General features: G+C 48.5%; 7 protein-coding genes across 7 annotated transcripts; 5 read left to right on the forward strand and 2 right to left on the reverse strand.

Annotated features, from left to right (window-relative positions):
* Positions 1 to 1,321: 1,321 nt before the first annotated feature.
* GGS22DRAFT_189849 (reactive mitochondrial oxygen species modulator 1-domain-containing protein) lies at positions 1,322 to 1,889 on the reverse strand (the record flags this gene model as incomplete). Its single annotated transcript, XM_047964915.1, has 5 exons — positions 1,322 to 1,454; positions 1,508 to 1,598; positions 1,658 to 1,687; positions 1,744 to 1,770; positions 1,835 to 1,889. 5 exons carry the CDS (start codon positions 1,887 to 1,889, stop codon positions 1,322 to 1,324), a joined length of 336 nt encoding a protein of 111 aa, XP_047817713.1.
* Positions 1,890 to 2,802: 913 nt separating this feature from the next.
* On the forward strand, positions 2,803 to 5,951 carry GGS22DRAFT_27004 (uncharacterized protein). Its single transcript, XM_047966655.1, has 3 exons — positions 2,803 to 2,948; positions 3,118 to 4,475; positions 4,527 to 5,951. The coding sequence occupies exons 2-3, from the start codon at positions 3,336 to 3,338 to the stop codon at positions 5,685 to 5,687; spliced, it is 2,301 nt and encodes a 766-aa protein (XP_047817714.1). The 5' UTR covers positions 2,803 to 2,948; positions 3,118 to 3,335; the 3' UTR covers positions 5,688 to 5,951.
* Positions 5,952 to 6,613: 662 nt separating this feature from the next.
* GGS22DRAFT_195051 (uncharacterized protein) lies at positions 6,614 to 9,437 on the reverse strand (the record flags this gene model as incomplete). The annotated part of the gene is made up of 3 exons (XM_047965605.1): positions 8,800 to 9,437; positions 6,684 to 8,752; positions 6,614 to 6,627 (listed from the first exon to the last, which is right to left on the reverse strand). Exons 1-3 carry the CDS (start codon positions 9,360 to 9,362, stop codon positions 6,614 to 6,616), a joined length of 2,646 nt encoding a protein of 881 aa, XP_047817715.1. The 5' UTR covers positions 9,363 to 9,437.
* Positions 9,438 to 10,247: 810 nt separating this feature from the next.
* On the forward strand, positions 10,248 to 11,998 carry GGS22DRAFT_27020 (uncharacterized protein). The gene is made up of 6 exons (XM_047966656.1): positions 10,248 to 10,474; positions 10,533 to 10,766; positions 10,823 to 10,885; positions 10,946 to 10,983; positions 11,047 to 11,146; positions 11,220 to 11,998. Exons 2-6 carry the CDS (start codon positions 10,580 to 10,582, stop codon positions 11,849 to 11,851), a joined length of 1,020 nt encoding a protein of 339 aa, XP_047817716.1. The 5' UTR covers positions 10,248 to 10,474; positions 10,533 to 10,579; the 3' UTR covers positions 11,852 to 11,998.
* Positions 11,999 to 14,468, forward strand: GGS22DRAFT_27021 (heterokaryon incompatibility protein-domain-containing protein). The gene has a single exon (XM_047966657.1). It carries the CDS (start codon positions 12,145 to 12,147, stop codon positions 14,269 to 14,271), a length of 2,127 nt encoding a protein of 708 aa, XP_047817717.1. The 5' UTR covers positions 11,999 to 12,144; the 3' UTR covers positions 14,272 to 14,468.
* A 7-nt stretch (positions 14,469 to 14,475) lies between these two features.
* Positions 14,476 to 16,103, forward strand: GGS22DRAFT_166321 (uncharacterized protein). Its single transcript, XM_047961828.1, has 3 exons — positions 14,476 to 14,550; positions 14,644 to 14,786; positions 14,948 to 16,103. The coding sequence occupies exons 2-3, from the start codon at positions 14,758 to 14,760 to the stop codon at positions 15,747 to 15,749; spliced, it is 831 nt and encodes a 276-aa protein (XP_047817718.1). The 5' UTR covers positions 14,476 to 14,550; positions 14,644 to 14,757; the 3' UTR covers positions 15,750 to 16,103.
* A 554-nt stretch (positions 16,104 to 16,657) lies between these two features.
* On the forward strand, positions 16,658 to 19,129 carry GGS22DRAFT_166324 (fatty acid transporter). The gene is made up of 2 exons (XM_047961829.1): positions 16,658 to 17,054; positions 17,115 to 19,129. The coding sequence occupies exons 1-2, from the start codon at positions 17,048 to 17,050 to the stop codon at positions 19,022 to 19,024; spliced, it is 1,917 nt and encodes a 638-aa protein (XP_047817719.1). The 5' UTR covers positions 16,658 to 17,047; the 3' UTR covers positions 19,025 to 19,129.
* The last annotated feature ends 243 nt before the right edge of the window (positions 19,130 to 19,372 follow it).

The following is a 19,372-nucleotide window of genomic DNA, read 5'->3' on the forward strand; positions in this document are numbered from 1 at the left end:
ACCACCCCCCCCCCCCCCCCCCCCCCCCCCCCCCCCCCCCCCCCCCCCCCCCCCCCCAGCCCCCCCCCCCCCCCCCCCCCCCCCCGCCCCCCCCGCCCGCCCCCCCCCCCCCCCCCCCCCCCCCCCCCCCCCCCCCCCCGATCGTTCGTAAACTATCGGGACATTTCATCGATAGTTGCGTAGGGATGTCTTGGCCCTCGGCCCGTAATACATAATATACAGACTTTGTTTGAGACATGCACGCAGGTACACTGCTTTTCGTTCCCCCCAAGACTCGTGTTCATCTATAGGACGTCCTTCTAGCCCACGATAATATATGTATACCCAAGTAAACAGACCCGTTCTTAGGCCAAGTAATATATAGTCAGGTAATTTACTTGTCAGGTGAGGTCGAATTGTTTGAAGAACCATGCAGACTCGAGGTTGACTACATGAGCGGCTACTACCGCGAGGTAAACAAAGGACAATAATAAAGGACAAGTAGGAGGGATAGAAAAAGCATTGATCGGCTTGGATGTTGAATAGGAGGGCTTGAAGGGCGATTTTCCCCGGTTACTCAGCCCTTCGAGAAGTCCCTTAGCTTAATTCAGCTTGAAAGGTTTCACGCGTTCCTGACTAAACCTGAACGGGAGGCGTGGATGTGGCTGTTTCGGAGATTCGATGGGGTAAGCCATAGTTCATGGATGATGACTGTCGCACAAAAAAAACCGGTTCGGGGGAATAGGAGAACATAAGGGGAGGGCGATAATAGTGAGCCGCTTTCGATACGATTTCAGAAAAAAAAACGGTTGTCTTTTTAAAACCACCTAGTTCCCTTGATTTCCCCTGATTCTCCTTGATAAGTCGATCAAAATTTATGTTTTTCTAAACTTCGTCCAATGTCTGAAGGTTTCGACGCAGCGCCTAGTTGCTGATTCATCTTCGGTTTTAGTTGATATTTCTGATAATTCACGTTTTCAAGAACGACTGATATTTCCATTTTTTCATTTCTTTTTTAGAGATGCGGTGTAGAGGGCAACTGTGCGCTTCGGCGCCGCAGTGATCAGCCCATGTACAAAAGGCCAGTATAATACAACTTCCTTGTCAGTACAACACGTGTCGGTGGCTTCTGGATGCCCGATATAAGACAAGATTCGTAGCACACTCAAGGAGTCTGCCGTTGCTAACGGCGGAAATCCCCCAAACGACAAGTTAGTGACATCAGCTACGAAGGTATTCTTTCCAGGGGGCCACGAGGCAAGATAAAAGTTAGATGAGAGGGTCTTCGTGATTGTAACCTTCACGTTCAATCCATTCGCTGCCTTTGGAGAGGAACGGGGATTTATTGATTCCGAGATCGATATGCGTCCGATCTTGGGGGCATAATGAAAGGTCGTCGTTGAGCTCGCGCAAACGCTTCAACCGCTATGGGGGATGCGTCCGTTCGTATTACACTTCCAATCGACATGAAAAATCTATCCATAGTGGTCAGCTGAAAATTAAGGCTATAATATAGAATGATACACACCCGAATGTGGCGCCAGATCCAAGCATATACTGGCTTAGTGTTCGAAATATACCATTTGGACCAGGTCCATATCTGAAAATACTGACAGTCCCTATACACCGGTTGTCAGTCAAGATAGCTTAATGGGTGGCAGGTAAGGGTATAGCGGACCGTAAAGAAAGCCAATTATGACACCGACAGCTATAATAAAGATCAGTAAAGGTTGCTACATCTTCAAATTTGCCAGGATCACATACTACCGCCCATCAAAGCTCCCATCTTTACTATTGTGGCCACAATGTTAGAAATATCTACCCCTAGGCCGTCAAAGATAAGGGTATAACGAACGCTTGTCGACGGTAGAAGGGCCTTGAGGGCCACGATTCGCTGGCATAGGCGGCATCTTGCGCTAGTTCAAGTCTCTCGACGGTTCAACCGAATCTTCGAAGTTGTGTGGTAGTCTCGTGACCTCGAGAACCTGTCTTGAAGGTATAACGTCGCAGTAAGTTGAAAGGTAAAAATGCGACGGGATAGTGGGACCACTCTGTCTCTAAGTTTTTGCGACGCTCTTCTCGACTCGTCTCGTCTTGTTCCGAGGCTTTCTAAGAAATGATTTCATAAATCAGCCGTTGTAAAGCCGGAGTCTATGGATGTTTAGAGTGGGGTATTGTTTTATCGATAAAGAACCTTGAAAAGAATACGTAGCAAAAAGGTGACATCCTTGGAAGAAACTAGGGAGGTCCGAGCGTTAGAGCGTTCGGGTGTTCCGTCGGTTTGAAAATCCATCACGTGATATGGGGTAGTAACTTCACCCTCAGTTGAAAGTACATCGCGTCGCATGTGCATTCCTCTGCAGTAAAAGTACCTACCTATTTAGGTACTAATGAACCATCAGTAATCTGGCAGTCTAGGTACCCAGTAGTATTTGCCCAAGTGCATGCCTAGTACGTACCTATCCAGGTAGGCATGTACGTAGGCATGTAGGCGTTCTCAATGAAGATAGGTATCCAATGATGTAGAAAAGTAAAGACGGATCTACGGGGACAATGTATTTATATGTACGATAAATAAGTATGTATTGCTGCACTGCCTTATCTAATGTCAAGGAAGTTGCGAAATAAGAAAGTTTGTAATAACGTTGCGGCTCGCGGTTCTCTTCGGTGTTGTAAGTGTTCAATACCTCCCTGCTACTACCTCAAGAGTTAAAATTGTTCAATGTTGCCACATTAAAAATCAGAGCTAAGGACGTAAAGCGCTTAGCGAAGTAACTTTGTAGCGTACATACCTGTAACGTTAGCCAACACAACGACCCGTCTAATCGTCTAACCTCTAACCTCTAACCTCCAAATCTTTACCTTTTCTCATATCGCCCAAAACTAAAAAGGATTCACCGTTATTTTCAACCAACACGCCGACGTTGTTGTTGTCGGAGGCTTTTTCTTACGCTTTAATGAGTCGCATGGTATGTTGTTCCAATTTCTTTTTCTTTCATCGCGCACAAATCAAAATTCGACTCAGCTTTTCGCCCCGGTGTACCCGTAAAAACATCAATCAGCAATCAGCTTTACCCGTCTCGTCTCCCTCAGCTATAATGTCCCCTTAAACTAACCAATATTTTATCTTCACCGCAGACAACAATATCAATAAATCCTTCTTTTCGCCAGTACGTTTGATTATTTTCGATCGCTTTTTTCCGACCGTGGGCATATTTTGTACGTGAGGTTATTCGAGTCGCGTGCATGATCAACAGAAGGGGTCCGCTTAACCCCCCGACTCGACTCCTTCACCCTCCGCTTCCTCATCCACACACATCCATTCCATCTCGCAATCTTCTACCATAGCCTTCCTCATGACGGCTGTCGCGAGCCCGCCAAATTTTACTCAACATAATCGGCCGACATGGAGTATTAACGGCGGACACGCCGGTCAGATCAATCCCATGAATCCCGACGAGTTGAATCGAATGTTTATGCCCCGAAAGAATTTACAGCGGAATAATTCGTCATCTTCTATCTCATCCACATCTTCTGTGTCTTCGACATCGACCATCGCCACTACCGGCTCCCAAACTAATGGAAACTCGTTGCCAACTTCAGGTGATATGGGCGCGTGGAGTAATGGTGCCGGAAATCGAAAACGCCCCCAACCAAAGGCCCCGTGGCCGTCTCCCAAACCGGACTCCCAGTCAGATTTCGTGAGGATGTCTGCCGGGCGCCCCCAGCTAGTTGCCGGTATTAACGGTTCGGCACCAATGCATTCGCCCTCACCGGTATTGCCCTCCCAAGGTCTTATCGGGGCGCAACAGGCTATGCCAAGACCTATAACCGATTCCTTACCCGCTGGAAATCAACCCGTTCTATACCTTCTATCACTAAACGGAACCTTCGAGCGCAAGACAATTTCTGTGCCCTTCTCCCCTGAGACCCTTAGGATTGGTCGTCAGACGAATGCTAAAACAGTTCCTACACCGATGAACGGTTTCTTCGATTCCAAAGTTCTGTCGCGCCAACATGCCGAAATTTGGGCTGATCGCAACGGGAAGATCTGGATTCGCGATGTCAAATCTTCGAATGGTACTTTCGTCAATGGCACGCGACTATCACAAGAGAATCGGGAATCAGAGCCACACGAATTACAGACTGCGGACCATTTAGAGTTAGGTATCGATATTGTGAGCGAGGACCAAAAGACGGTCGTCCACCACAAAGTAGCGGCAAAGGTTGAGCATGCGGGTTTCTTGAACCCTTCGAGTAGCCTGCTTGACATGAACTTCGGCGATCTCGATCCTGCTAATGGCTCCATGATGATGATGGGACAACAAGGTGGCGTTCCTATTCGGCCAAGAAACGGAAGTCAAGCCTCTATGGCGAGTAATGGACGAATTGTTCAGAACGGGGGTATGATGGGATCGCAGACGAACGTCATGAGTCATCAGCGAGGTCTCTTCTTCTCCCCGATCAGCACCGAGCAGATCGTGAAGCGACTTCAGGTGAGTCATGAGTGCTCTATATACGGGGGCCATATCTAACTCTTTTCCTAGCATGAAATGCGAACGCAACGTCTTCAGTCGCAAGACCTAGGTAGAACAAACCAATTCCTCCAGGGGCTCCTCACCAAAGACGACATCAAGGATAGTGAAAAGCCAGATTCATTTGAGCAGCCAAAGTCACAAATAATCAATGGCAACGGAGTCAATGGTAATGGACTATCATTTAGATCCGACAACAAAACTAGGTTCTCTGATCCGCCAGCACCTCCGCCGCAGCAACCATTGCCCGAAAAGCCAGATGTCCCATCCCTAAAACGAGGCATCACCGAACGCCCTAAACAATCCAACAACCAGAATATATCACCAGTCCGCCAAGACAGTAACACCAGTCAGATCTTACAATTAACAGAAGCTCTGAACAGTGCGAAACGAGAGATAGAATCCCAGAGTACCCGTATGAGAGATCTCGAGGAAACTCTTCTGAAAGAACGCCAGGCTCGAGAGCTTGCCGAAGAATTAGCTAGGAGGTTAGAGGAATCTGCCACAGCTAAGACTAACGGTGTTCCTGTAAAGTCAGATACCCAGGAGACCGCTCTCGAGGCAGCTTTCGAGCCGCCCGTAGAAGAAGCATCAACACCAGTCACCAACGGTGTGACAGATGAAATCAAGAAGGCCGTACCTCAGGCAGAAGCTATCGAAGCATCCGCAACTCACCTGCATGCCCAGATCGAATCGATGGTATTAGAAATGAAAGATCTACGACAGCAACTGGAAACATTTAAGCAGCGAGCTGAGACAGCCGAAGCAGAGAGGGATGCAGACCGGAAAAGCCTTGCCGAGATGGCACTGCAAATCAGAAGAGACGTCGAAGCTAGAGAAGCTGCTGCGAAAGAAAAGGCTCTCGTCGATTCTCGTGCTATAGAGAATACCAATAACCCAATAGTAAAATCGAAGAACTCACCCAACTTAGTCAGAAAGTCTTCTACAGGCTCAACATCAACCCCATCAAGCCCTGGCGAACTTGCCGACCAGCCAACGCTCTCTCGAGCCAATACCATAACACCGCAATCTGCGGCACCTGGCCTCCTATCGCATAACCAGGCTTTAACAGACAGCATACCTTACGCGTCCATGATGGGGGTAGTCATCATTGGCATGGGCTTAATGGCCTATATTAACGGCTGGCAACCACAACCAAGGCTCGAGCGATAAGCCGTGTTTATACCTCGCAACCATGGAAAGCTACACTTTTAGTATTATCATTAGGATTGACAAGATAATACGCCTCTCCCTCTACACCTCGACGAACCCCAATTCCCTTTGTACCCACTCTATAATAAGTTCGTTTGACAATGTATCTTCAGATACTAGTCCTCTTGTAACATGGCATTGGTTTCGGAACAGGCGTTAGGGTAGCGGCAAGCGGTTACGTCAAGAAAGTCAAGAGTCTATGGGATCTTGCTTCATTTTTTTTTCTCTCTCTATGTCTACGGTACAAAGCATCAGGCGATTATTACGCGGTCGACCCCTTGGCCTCTAAGTTTTTAAGGGTTCATTTGTGATAGGATAGGGGGAAAACGAAATATGTCTATTCAAGATTGCCCTATTACAACATAGCGGCTAGCAAAAAACGCAATCTTGTGCATTTCGCAACTGTAACTTGTTTCTACTAGGTAACCGGGTTCCAGTCAAGTAAAAAAAGAAGTGGGAGGTAATGGAGCACTATCACCATCACCCCCTTTAGAGGTAGCATCCGCGGCTTGTATATTGTATGGACAATGAAATACTTTTTTTTATCCCAGATTGGGTATAGTTACGGCATGTGAGAAGACGTGCGACCCATTCACTGACAATTATATGTAGGGCGATTCTTTAATCTACCTAGGCTTCATCTTCGCAGGAATTCGGCGTGGGATTAGCCATGGAACCTAGTTGATGGCTTAAAGCCTTGCTTGTTCTTGCCTACGGCATCTCCGAACTGACGCGTGCACCTCCCCGCCGTTATAATCACTTTTTTCTTTAACTGCCCCCGCCCTCCGTCTCCCATCCCCATCCATGGCAACCACGACCCCCTGCCACAATATAACTGGGCGATGGTCTCACTCGATTGCACCTTCCACCCGAATCCTCGGCGACCGTTAATGCGGGGCAACTATCGCCGACAGTTAGCATCCATCATAGACTCAGAGCGTGAAAAGCTCGACTCACCAGGACCCTCGCCGGTCAAGAACTTCCTCAGGAACTCCGCCGCATACTTGAGCTGCGGCCCGACAGGTAGGCTATTATCACCATTCTTCTTCCTCGCCCGGCGGCCCATCTCCTCGTACTGCCGCGCGATGCGCTGGTTCTCGAGCAGCATCACCAGCGTCAGCTCGGCGGGTATGAACACCAGGGGCGTGGTGTCGCGAGAGAAGTCATACTGGGCTCCTAACTCCGCCGTTAGCTCGGCTTTCAACGCCGCGAAGAGCGCGTTGCAGGTTCGTGTTAGGTTGAGGTAGTCGAATTGGATGTCCGGGAGGACGGCGTCGAGGTACCGCTCTATGCGCTGCAGCGACCCTGTTAGTGATACTTGACTCTTTTTCGGGGGAGTAGGTGTCGGCGATCGGGAGTTCTTGGTCTCGTGCTCGGTTGCGTAGGCTTCGAGTTGGTGCACCAGGCGTGGGAGGGTGATTTCGCCTTTGAAGTACTCCCGGATTACGCTGGAGATGGGTACGGGTTGGAAGTGCCAGGGTTGCGGCCCGGTTCCTATTAGTGTGCGGTTCATATTGTCGGTTCCTAGTAGGTTGCGGTTCATGTTGTCGGTTGATGTGAGGCCTGTGCGGTACATGAACCGCGTCGCGGCTGATCGAGACGTCGTGGGGATGTCGTTCGCGAAAAGGGTTTCTGTCTGCAGCTCGATGACGCGGTCCATCTCCGCCCACGACATTTCCAGCCCGCCGAGTCTTCGCGCGGCGTTGTAGATGTGTGCCATGCAGAAGATGGAGAAGTGGTGGTCGGCGATTTTCCTCTCGGCTATCTCTGACATCAGCGCCAAGTCCACCATCGCGGTCCCGCCGAACAGCACGTTTCTGTCGAGGAGGAACCTGGAGGAGGTGTGTAGCCAGACGCCATGGTGAGTCTCCGGGAATTCTATGTCGTTTTCTTCTTTCATGCATGTTTGGATATGTCGTGACTTCTTCCCCATCTCGTCTCGCGCGCATAGCCAGAGGGGATCTATTAGATCCATACTTGACCTTTTGTAGATCTGAGCCAATAGGTGTCTGACCTCGTCATTGTTGCCGTCGGGTGCTTCTAGGTCTCGCACAAATAAACCCCCGGGCGTGTCATTCTCTTTTGGAAAGCCGTATCTTTCGGCGTATGCGGTGACCTCTTTTGGCTGCTCGGTCGAATCGTGTGGCGGCGTGCCGCAGATCTCGTGCATGTCAAGCATCACCCTGGCGGCGAAGGCGGATTCGAAGCTGACCTTGTTGTCTTTCCACATTGGCTGAAGGGCTTGGTGGAAGAGGTCGAGGAAGGGTATGCCGGAGTTTCTCAAGATTCTCTGATGTTCTGGCATTTCAAGATCAGAAGGGACATAGGGATCGTAACAGCCGCTCTTGAGATCTTCCAAGAATCTCATCTCGAGATAGAAGTATTTGATAAGTCGATCTTCCTCTAGAGCTTTTTGCGTCCAGGCTTCTTCGAGTTTCTCTGGTATATCCTCGTACATGATGGATAGAGACATGAAGGGGTACATAAGATCACTTCTGCCCGTTTTTATGAATTTGGATCGCTGAGTGATGTGGGACAATGTCGTTCCAAGCGGCAGAAGAACAAATTCCTCGTAAGCCGTCCAAGACTCCATGTGAGCCGTAACTTCCCCTTTTTTCTGAACAAGCCTGTCAAGAGACAATTTGTTGACAAAGCCAGGATAAGTGCCTGCCGATAACCAAACTTCACTAAAGATAGGAGGAGGGCCAATCACCTCAGCCACCTTTAGGGCTTCTTCTTCTGCTTTGCGTATCATGTTGAATGTGACGGCAATGGACAGTGTAGCTTTTACAAGGCTGATCTCACCGGCCTTGAGTCCACGGAATATGCGCAGCGCCTCTGCGCGGGTTCGATTGACGTCTTCAAAAAGGGAGAAAATGACAAAGTCTAATTCGGCATCCAATGGTTCAAGATCAAATTCGATAGTTTTTCTTGTCGAGGGAGGTGGTAAAGCGCGTCCATCTTCTGGGGAGTCGGGTTCATCTACTTCAGGGAGGTCCTCAAGCTCAAGACATTCGAACATATTCCTATATTAGGTTAGTTATGAACACGCCATCCTCGCACTTTTACTCACGTCATTGTAGGGTTCTCCTTATCATTCGCCTCACTGCTTGATGCTGCTTGCATCAGGTTGCTATCATTTTCCCCTTGGAATAAACAGGTCGCCTTCTTCAATATGGTGATGAAATGATCGTGTGATTCTAATTTTTCACTAGGACAGGTGCTAGAGGTCTTGTACCATTTGGCAAATCGCTCTCTCGCCTTGATACAACGTTGGAGGGCTCTTCGTACATTGGATGGCATTGGCTCCATTTTATGCTTTGTCACAGCTTTGCCGACAAGTTCAATCTGCTCGGCGAGTTCACCTGTTGAAACTGTGCTTTTGGAAGGAGTATGTTGAAAGGCCTTAGCCTCTTCTGCTTTTGCTGCTTGCTTTGCCAGTTTTCGTTCTTTACCTTTAAGTCGTGGTGCAGACTTGACGGTGGTATTGACATCGGTATTGACTTCTGACGCGATCACTTTCTGTGCTTGGCGTGATTTCCAGCCACATTTCTGAGATGTTTGGTCCATCCACGACAGGAACACGTTCGTATCATATTTATACGCGAGGTACGCGGTGGCCGAAATATCGGCCATGTTGATCTTGTATCGAGGGGTATTAGAAATAGTGACATAGGTGGACTGTGCTGAGTAGGAAGTGTTGATTATAATAGAATGAGAATAATAAATCGTCCTTGAGGATTTGGAAGATTCTTGTAATAGAAAAGATCGTGGAAAGATTGATGGAGGGAAAAAGTGTAGAAGGGAAGTTTGACGGGTATGACTTTTTATTACAGGATTAGATGGATATATATACCAGTCACTGCATGGCTCGTACTGTACCTTGACATTCTATGGACTACGCGCACATTACATGGTGAAGCCACGACGGCTATAGTGATGATAGTGGGGTCAGGCTTCAATCTTCAGGTGACTTAGATCTTATCTAGGCCTAGTGCTCTGTTTCTTGGAAAGGGCACTCCACTTGAGGTACTTTCCGTCTCAACTTGAAGTCATACAAATGTTGAATAGTGTGTTTTCTTATGCCCCCTTTTCTAGTAAAAATTATTTACCGTCGTTTCTAAATATTGGATGATTGATCGAATATGACGCCCGTTAAATCAGAGTTATACGGTTGGTTTTCATGATACTTAACAGAGCATAACTATAGCAAATTATACATGAAAGCAAGCGATTCCTTTGGCTTTTGCCTTTGATATCTTGGTGACCAGCTATTTTTCTTTTAGGCACCTAGGTATGTTAAGAGTTTTGCCATCCTACTGTTTTTGAAAAAGGCCAACACTTGACCATAGCACCATATTTCACGTATAATACATACCTACTGGCCTAGATTACGTACCCGTGCTTGCACTACATTTTATATAGGTGCATAATGTAGTTAAATATCATATGTTGGCATAATACTACACAGCTAGATCGGTCAGTAATCTTGCTCTTTGAAGCCAGTCATAGATTAGTGATCCTCCAAGAAATGGAGGTGGCCGGTAGACCCCCCCACTTATCTGCCTGGTATATAGATACGCTTGCATGGATATAGATCTTGCAGAAATCTTATACTCTTAACCATCTCACCCTCTGATAGTGATTGGTAAGCCTGGCTAGGCACAGTATTCAATTTGTGTCACCTCGCCGTGAAGTTCGAGGTTCACAGTTTGACAAGAAAATTTTACACCGAGTCGCGATCAGACGTTTGTTGATACTTGTCTAAACACTGCTTGTGCATAAACCGTTAATTTGTCATCCTAGGCCCTCTTAGAAGTTTTCTGGTCCTGGGATTGATCTTTCTTATCAACATGAGAGCCTCCGCATTGTCCCCCGTGCTGCTGGCGGGTGTGGCCATAGCCTCAGGAGCACTGGCTGGCAAGAAACGGCTGATTATCGACACGGATATGTTGAATTTTGATGACGACCCACTTGCAATCGGATTGGCGAATATACTGCAAAACTGGGGTCAGGTAGAGTTAATCGGTGTTATGTCAAGTGTGCCTATCCAGAGATCACAGCATCGTGATCGTAATCGCTAATAATATCATAAGGCATTAACAGCCGTTACGCTTGCCCGGGTATCGATGCTATAAACACCTATTTTGGGCATCCAGGTACCCTATCCTTCATCCGTACCTATTTACGATGTTGTATCATAAGCTAAATGCGTGAAGATGTACCAACGGCAATCCAGAAGCCTGTCGATAACCTTGTATGTTCTGCGCGACAATGATATTAGGCCGTGTGACCAGGTTATGCTCACTATACATCGCAGACACAATGGCCGGACCATCCCGAGTATGGAGATTACCTTACCGGGTTGACTTACAACTTCACCGAGGATATCCGAGATGGGAGTATAACTCCGGATCCGGGTATGTTGTTCGCTTATATACGAATCCAGACTTGATTGATAGTAGGTAAGAGTTGACGATTTCGGCGTTGCAGTGTCCTCGTATCGATATCTTCTCTCAACATCAGCCGACAACTCCATCACCATCGCCGTGATCGGGTTTTTCGATAACATGTTCAATCTCATGAACTCCGGACCCGATCAGATATCGCCGTACACCGGCGCGGAGCTACTCGCATCTAAAGTTCGCGAACTGGTCGTGCAAGGCAATGATGTGGGATATTCGTACAATCTGAATACTCATAACGCGACGTTTGCCGAAGCCGTGCTGAACTGGTGGCCGGGAAAACTAACATTCGCATCGGATGACGTCGGCGAAAACACCGTTATCGGTACTCGTATCACTACCGAGTTAGACGTGACGAAGAATCCGCTCGGCTACGCTCTGCGCGCTAATATCGGGTACGGCCAAAAACACTATATGTGGGATGCCGTGGCCGTATATTACGCGGTTTGTGGGCTAGATGATGTATTCGAGTGGAAGTACCAGTCCGGGCGAGTGAGGTTCAATGCCTCGGCCTACGCGACGTGGGAGACTAATGCGACAAGTCAGCAAAATTCTATCGAGTTCAAGGTATCCAATGAGACATATGGGGAAAGGTTGGAAAATATGTTATTATGGGAGCCAGACCAACCTGTACCACAGAGATCGTATTGTAAAAATTAGCCTGTCGTAGATTTTTGAGACTTAGGGGTGGTTTGGCCTGTCGCATAGGAGATTTTGTACCTAACAGGCCATTTTGAGGCTGTATATATTGCCAGGATGTTCTATACATAGAGCTCTCTATAAGCCAATGACCTCAGCTGGCAGCTGTTGCTGGGCTTGGAGGCCGTATGTCCTGTTAGCGTCCTAGTTCAGCTCCAAATACAGCGGGGTTCCGCTGTCTCTTAACCTCCAGTCTTCCACCCTTCATATTGCTTTCGTTAATCTCAGACAATTCTCTCAGTTTGATACTTTCAATGAGCAAGTCGAGTGACTGGGAAGCTTGGGAACAAGCACTCAAAGTGAAGGGATGTTCCGAATCTTGTTGGGTTCGAAACCTCTCGCTACCCGATGAGCAAGAACATGCATTACCCGATGCTCAGGGAGGCTTGCCTTCAGTGGACGATAAGATCCGAGAGGCGGCTGCAGCAAAATTATACCAGAATATTAGACCGTGGCAAACCCGGATTCTCCGTATCGAACCCGCAACTCAATTAGATAAACCAGTCATTTGCACTCTCCTAGTGGCAGATGTCATCGCCTTCGAGGGTCTCGGCGTGGTCGAGGAAGACGGTCCTAAAGAGATTCCATACGAAGCACTTTCGTACACATGGGGTGCACCCGTCTTCTCACTTCCGATCCAAATAAATGGTATCGAATTCTTCATTACTGCAAACCTCGATTCTGCTCTACGTCACCTACGTTTGGGTGACTCAAAGCGCTACCTATGGGTCGATGCGCTCTGCATTAACCAATTTGACACCAAGGAGAAATCCGTACAGGTTGGTCGGATGTTTTCGATTTACAAAAAGGCCAGGAGAGTAGTTGCATGGAATTCCGGGTGGTCGGCAAAGAAGAGTATTGTCTTATCTACGGTTCTCGCAAACATGTCGAACAGCCAGAAACATAGCGAGGACTGCGTCGCGCGCTTCAAGAGATTATATCAGTTCCTCGTGAAGGCGTGCGAGCCGCCTCTGTTCAAGCGAACATGGGTTAGGCAGGAGGCCTTCGCCGCTAGGGATATGGTGATGCAATTTAGCGGTCTCCAAATATCGTGGGGAGATTACGAACGTATCAGGGACTTCATTGCGTTGATCAGGCAACGTGCTAATGTGAAGTACGAATCTTCACTTCTGGACTTTACCGATGCCATCTACTTAAAGTCTCCCTTCAACGCGATCATGACGTTAGTCCAGCCGGACTATAAGAACGATCCCAGATCACGCGATGAACGCGATCAAGCTGCAGTGGATGCACCCGTTTCGCTTCTAGATTCGCTAGTGTTTTCTTCGTCTTTTGGAGTGACCGACCCTCGTGACCTCGTCTACGGAATACTCGGTTTCACGACAGTTCCTGTATCGCAGACGGGTATGGATATAAGCCAACCCACTTTAAAGGTTGACTATGGCCGTTCCATATCCGAGGTATATCAAGATGTCGTCAAGTACGAGGTCGCTAGAACGGAATCATTGGATATTCTTGATTTCGCAGCATCTCATCCGGACCCATCCGATATTCCCTCGTGGGTTCCTGATTGGAGAACCTATGATTATCAATTGGTACAGCATCGTGTACTGAATAAGACTAATTCTTGGAAGTACGGATTTATCGATGTTAAGAGGGTTGGTGTATCATGGAAGCCTATCCAGCAGCCACCCGGGGCTACTGGAGTTTTATCGGCGAAAGGTATTGTTCTTGGTACACTCCACGATAAAATAGACGACACTACTGCTTGGAGGCCATTTATATCGACAAGCTTCGAATCGGGATTTAAGAAAAGATTTGGGGGTAGGAACTTCGACGATACAGAACTCTTCCCAGGTGTGAGCCGAGATTACAAGTTGGCGTTCAATGACATGCTCAAAGACGAGAAACTACCCCTTTATGAAGGAAAACTCGCAGGAGTGAGAGTAACCAAGGCCGGCATACGGCTTATCACTCTACTTCAGAACGAGATGCTTGAAAGGATCAAACATGACCTTCGAGATCGGGTGATTGTGCCGCCAGAACCTATCCGAGGAAACCATACTCTAGGGTGTGCATCGTCAGATATTTCTCTGGCCCCTAAGAGATTTCAGGGGAACGACATCATCGTTCTCTTCCAGGGATCTCAATGTCCGTTTGTTTTGAGGGCTTCTAGTCCGGGTAGACATACTCTAATAGGAAGGGCGATATTTCCTTTTTGGTTCGAGCACAAGTCATCATCCTTTGATGACCTTCGAATGGAGGAAATGGCCTGGACAAGCCCCAAGGGTATCTTTACCCAGACGTCTGACATATTGGAAAGCAGACTCAAATGGCCGGAGAAGATGGCATCGATTTGGAGACCCGTGCTTCGAGACACCGAGTTCCTTAATTCGCTGGAAGATTTCCAGTTAGTTTGAACCTAGAATAACCGAGATCCCTTGGTGAATATCAATTGGGTTTGGTCAAATAGGTACCTAAGTCAAAGTATGCTAGCGTTAGTGTTAAGTGAAGCAGCCAATCCGGTATCGGCAAGGTGTCCAAGACTTTAGATAGTACCTACCCCAGGCTGCCTAGGGAAGCTCGCGATCCACCCCACCTTGATTAGTGCGTAGCAGCTACCACAGCTACCACATTTGAGTCAGATAATAGCGTACCTTCTTCGCCTCCATCGGGAAGCGAGGGCTGGAGGTTGCTTTGTACGTCATTAGTATTTGCTTTGATGTGACTTCGGCATCGGTCTTAATTATTCAACATACATACGAGACTGCGATTATCGCTAATAGATTAAGACGACTCACAGGTTAATACTAGCTGTAGTTCTTCCTCCTAGCTAACCAAACTAGAGACTCGAGTAGCTCATCATTCGTATATCGTAATAAATCCAACTATTACTTCTGCTCACTATGGGAGCCTTCTTCGAAACTATCCCGACGTATGTAACACATCGAGAGTTCTTTTATTCCCCTTTTAACCCACCGTGGGGTTGGAACTTCTCAATTGAGCCGATTGAGGAATGATCCCGCCCGTGACACGCTTCAATCTCTTATAATTCTCACCAAACGATCGAATGGGTTACTGACTCCAATTGATCAGCTCTCTCATCAAATGGATTCTAGATCAGAAGATCTTCTGGGTATCGACAGCACCGCTATCAGGGAAAGGTCACGTCAATGTCTCGCCGAAAGGAGGACAAGCCTTCGGTGTCCCCGACGAGAAATCGTTTTGGTATTTGGACATGACCGGCTCCGGTAACGAGACGATTTCGCATCTTCTCGAGCCGGGTAATGGTCGTGTCACTGTCCTCTTCAACGCCTTCGAGGGACCGCCCCGCATCTTGCGGCTCTGGGGTAAAGGCCGTGTACTAGAAAGCGGGACTTCTGAGTTCAACGAAATCGTGGAGCGGGAGAATATCGAGTTGATCCCGGGCATACGCTCCGTTATCGTGGTTGACATTCACCAAGTCGGCACTTCCTGCGGGTATAGCGTGCCCCTGTACGACTTCAAAGAGTTTCGCACAACACTCTACGACTTCTTCAGGCGTAAGGAGGAAAAGTTCCTCGCTGGAAATGAGAAAGAGAGCATGGATCGTTACTGGGCGCTGAAGAATGCGTGGAGCATGGATGGTCTCCCAGGCATGCAGAAGGGTCTCGAAGCCGGACGCCTTTACGCCATTAAACCCGTCAAAAAGATGGTCGGACCGCTAGCTCCTAAGAACGGGGCTAATTTAAACCTTTTGCGGAACGGCTTTCAGATCGAACATTTTATTATCATCGTCTTGGCTCTCTTGCTTGCTATCACGTTAGCCACGCATCCCGCTCTTCAGCACCATGCTCAAACACGCATATTCAAGGCAGTCCCAGAGGCGCTTCCAAGTTCGGTCTGGTTCCGAGATTGATACTGCTCATAAGCTTACTCCGGACTCCGGAGACCCCTCATGATTAGTAAGAATACTGGAGGATTGATAGCGCGAGATAAAACAGCTTGGTGATACCAGATTAACCACTCATAGACGTATTCTATAAATATTGTTGAAGCTGTTGTCCTCTGGCAGCTGTAAGGGATGAGTCATTGTTTGTCTTGCATTAGTATGAAGTACAGTCCAGTGGAAGGAACCCAACTAGCAAAGTATTGGTCACGTCATCCCTTTAGTACGGACGATTCGGAAGCTAAATATTTATTATTTAATGTTTTTCTCATCAGGTTAGCGTGGGATATTTCGATAAGGATATTGAAATTTGAAAGGCTAGGGTTTCCAATAAAAAAGTTTTCATCATGATACGATATATAATACGGGTATTATATGCCTTCAGGTCCCTCAAGATAACTGTCCGTGCACATCTTTATCGCTGCATCTACTAGTTTAAACGATGCGCTGATCATCGAATTCGAATGAGGCTCGGTGGGCTCGGCAGATAAGAAATAGCACTCCCTAGAAGATATCAAGTGGTCTGCCTTGAGCTGAATTATAGCCAAGTTGGCGTGAGAAAGACGTTGACTTTCAAGATGACAGGCTTCGTGAAATATTTTTCTGATAGTGGAGGCTCACACAACGGAGCCAAGGAAAACACGGACTCTTTTAATTAATCACCTAACCCACTATTCTATCGGACGCGATCCGCAAAAACGTGGCGTCCCAACAATAACCAGATTGGTCAATGTGAGGAAGTATGTACAGCATCAAGGGCGCTTCTGTACAACTACGCAAGGGACAAACTTCTCCTCAAACGACAATTTTTCACGATTCTCCATCCTCTATTCAGGTACGAGAGGAGCTTTCTTGCTGTAACCTCATGATGCTACATACCTGCATAGATACTGATCGCCTCGAGGATTTGTGCAATGCCGTCGGAATCTATTCTAGGAAATTATTCCCGAAACCCGGCCTCCAGCTAGCCCCTACCGTGGATCCTCCTTACGAGGTGCGAGGCCGTGCCTCGGCATTGAATCGCTTTATCGCTCCAGCTCCGATTTAAACCTCCGTACGTCAGTTACTTTTATAAATCAAACAGCCTAAAGAAATTCGTAGTATCATATTATCCTAAATCTAGACACCAACATAAACCATGAGAGAAAGTATCGATGATAAATCGCGTGTTTAACGCTAGATGATCTATGCTATGCTATGATTGTGTAGACTCCACTGAGGCTTGAAACATACCAAATAGGAGGCGAGGATCGCATCCCATTCCCGAAATGGCGTGTAGGTGGCGTATTTCCTCATCTAATTCGTCCGCGAATCAGCACTAACCGATAATCTCAGTAACCATAGCGGGAGCCGCTGCTGGCAGCGCTGCCCTCGCAGCCTACTTAGACGCTCGATTCCACATCCGCAATGATATCAAGGCGGGCAGTAACCAGCGGCGAGCCGCCGGTTGGCAAAACAACATCGCCGAGCAGATCCGCAATGGCAAGACGCATGTCTACCACATCCTCGAGGACCAGGCCAAGGATCCCAGCCTCGTCTTCATCATATTCGAGGGCCGCGAGTACACTTACGCGGAGTTCTTCAAGGCGATACACCCTATCGGAAACTGGCTCATGAAGGATCTTGGCATAAGAAAGGGCGAGATGGTCGCCTTAGACGGCGGTAACAGCCCCGAGTACGTAATGCTCTGGTTCGCCCTCGAAGCCATCGGCGCCAGCATCGCCTTCATAAACTGCAACCTAACAGCACACCCCCTCGTTCACTCCGTAAAGATCGCCGGCGCGCGGTACCTCCTCGCCGACTCCGACGTGCGGCATCTCGTCTCCCCCGTCGAGGAAGAGCTCACATCCGGGGGCACACAGACGATATACTTCGACCCAACCACTCTCGCTGCCCACACAGACCCAACCCCCCTCCCAGAAGACCGCCGCGCCGGCGCCCAGCCCACCGACGTCGCGTCCCTAATCTACACATCCGGCACGACGGGCAAGCCGAAAGGGACAATAGTAAGCCGGGCCCGCACAATGCTGCTACGGCAATCCAGCAACAAAATCGGGCTATTGCGCTCCGACAAAATGTACACCTGCCTGCCTCTCTACCACGCCTCCGCACAAGGGGTCTGCTGTCTGCCGATCCTAGCAACAGGCGCAACCATGGTCCTCGGGCGGAAATTCTCGCACCAGACATTCTGGCCGACGATCCATTCGTCCCACGCGACCATAATCCAATACGTGGGCGAGCTCTGCCGGTACGTAGTCAACGCGCCGCCCTCGCCGCTAGACCGCGGACACAAAGTGCGGATGGCATGGGGCAACGGGATGCGGGCGGACGTGTGGGAGCCGTTCCGGGAGCGTTTTGGGATCGAGGAGATTTACGAGTTCTACAGCAGCACGGACGGGATGGGGATTATCGCGAATGCGAACCGGGGCGATTTCTCGCGCGGGTGTATTGCGGTGCGCGGACCTCTCTGGCATTATCTCAATGGCGCGGGGGAGGCGCGGGTTTGTGTGGACCCGGATACGAGGGAGATGGTGAGAGGGAAGGATGGGTTTGCGGTGAGGTGTAAGACGGATCAGCCTGGTGAGCTGCTGTACCGGCTTGATCCGAAGAATGAGTTTGGGGTGCCGAGGTATTATGGGAATGAGAAGGCGTCGCTGGAACGGATGGTGCGGGATGTTTTTGTGAAGGGGGATTTGTGGTTGAGGATTGGGGATTTGATGCGGCTTGATAGGGATGGACGATTGTTCTTCGTGGATCGGCTGGGTGATACGTTTCGCTGGCACTCGGAAAACGTGTCGACGACGGAGGTTGGAGATGTGGTGGGCTTGTTCCCACAGATTGCAGAGGCGAATGTGTACGGTGTTGAAGTCCCTAATTCTGAGGGCCGGGCTGGATGTGTTGCTGTGGTTGCCGCAGAAGGAGTTTCGAGTAATCCTGAAGACATAGCGAGTGGGCGAGGTCTTGACCTGAAGGGGCTGGCGGAGCACTGTCTCGCAGAACTCCCGCGGTACGCGGTGCCCGTTTTCATCAGAGTATCGAAACAACTGGAGTACACGGGGACGATGAAATTGCAGAAAGGACAGTTGAGAGCTGAGGGAGTTGACCTTGACGCCATCGAAAAGGCGGCGAAAGAAAAGGGGGAAGAACCAGATGTGATATACTGGCTACCTCCCACCGAAAGAAGATATATTCCTTTCTCGAAGAAGGATCTTCAAGAACTTAAGAGGGGCAGGGTCCGTCTCTAATGATAAACGTGCGTACATACCCAAGTAACTACCTACCTATTATATTGTAATGAATCCATAGAATCCAAGAATTCGACTTTCTTCTATAGTGCTATTGTGTCTAGGTATCTTTGCAGTAGGTGGGATGTGACATATGTGGTATGTTATGTAAGACGGGACTAGGCATTCTAAGGGGGGAAGTCTACCTAGGCATTGCTGATTAGATCCTAGTTACTGCGCCGCCGCTATTACACATTTCTTTGCTACATCTTTCAGAATTTCAAGATATTTGCACTTGCGATCACTGGAAATCGGAATTTAGACCTGCACAGTACACATCCTGGCTTAGAAACCGGCTTTAATTATGAT

The sequence above is a fragment of the Annulohypoxylon maeteangense genome (assembly GCF_022496945.1).
Source record: "Annulohypoxylon maeteangense strain CBS 123835 unplaced genomic scaffold GGS22scaffold_11, whole genome shotgun sequence".
NCBI lineage: Eukaryota > Fungi > Ascomycota > Sordariomycetes > Xylariales > Hypoxylaceae > Annulohypoxylon > Annulohypoxylon maeteangense.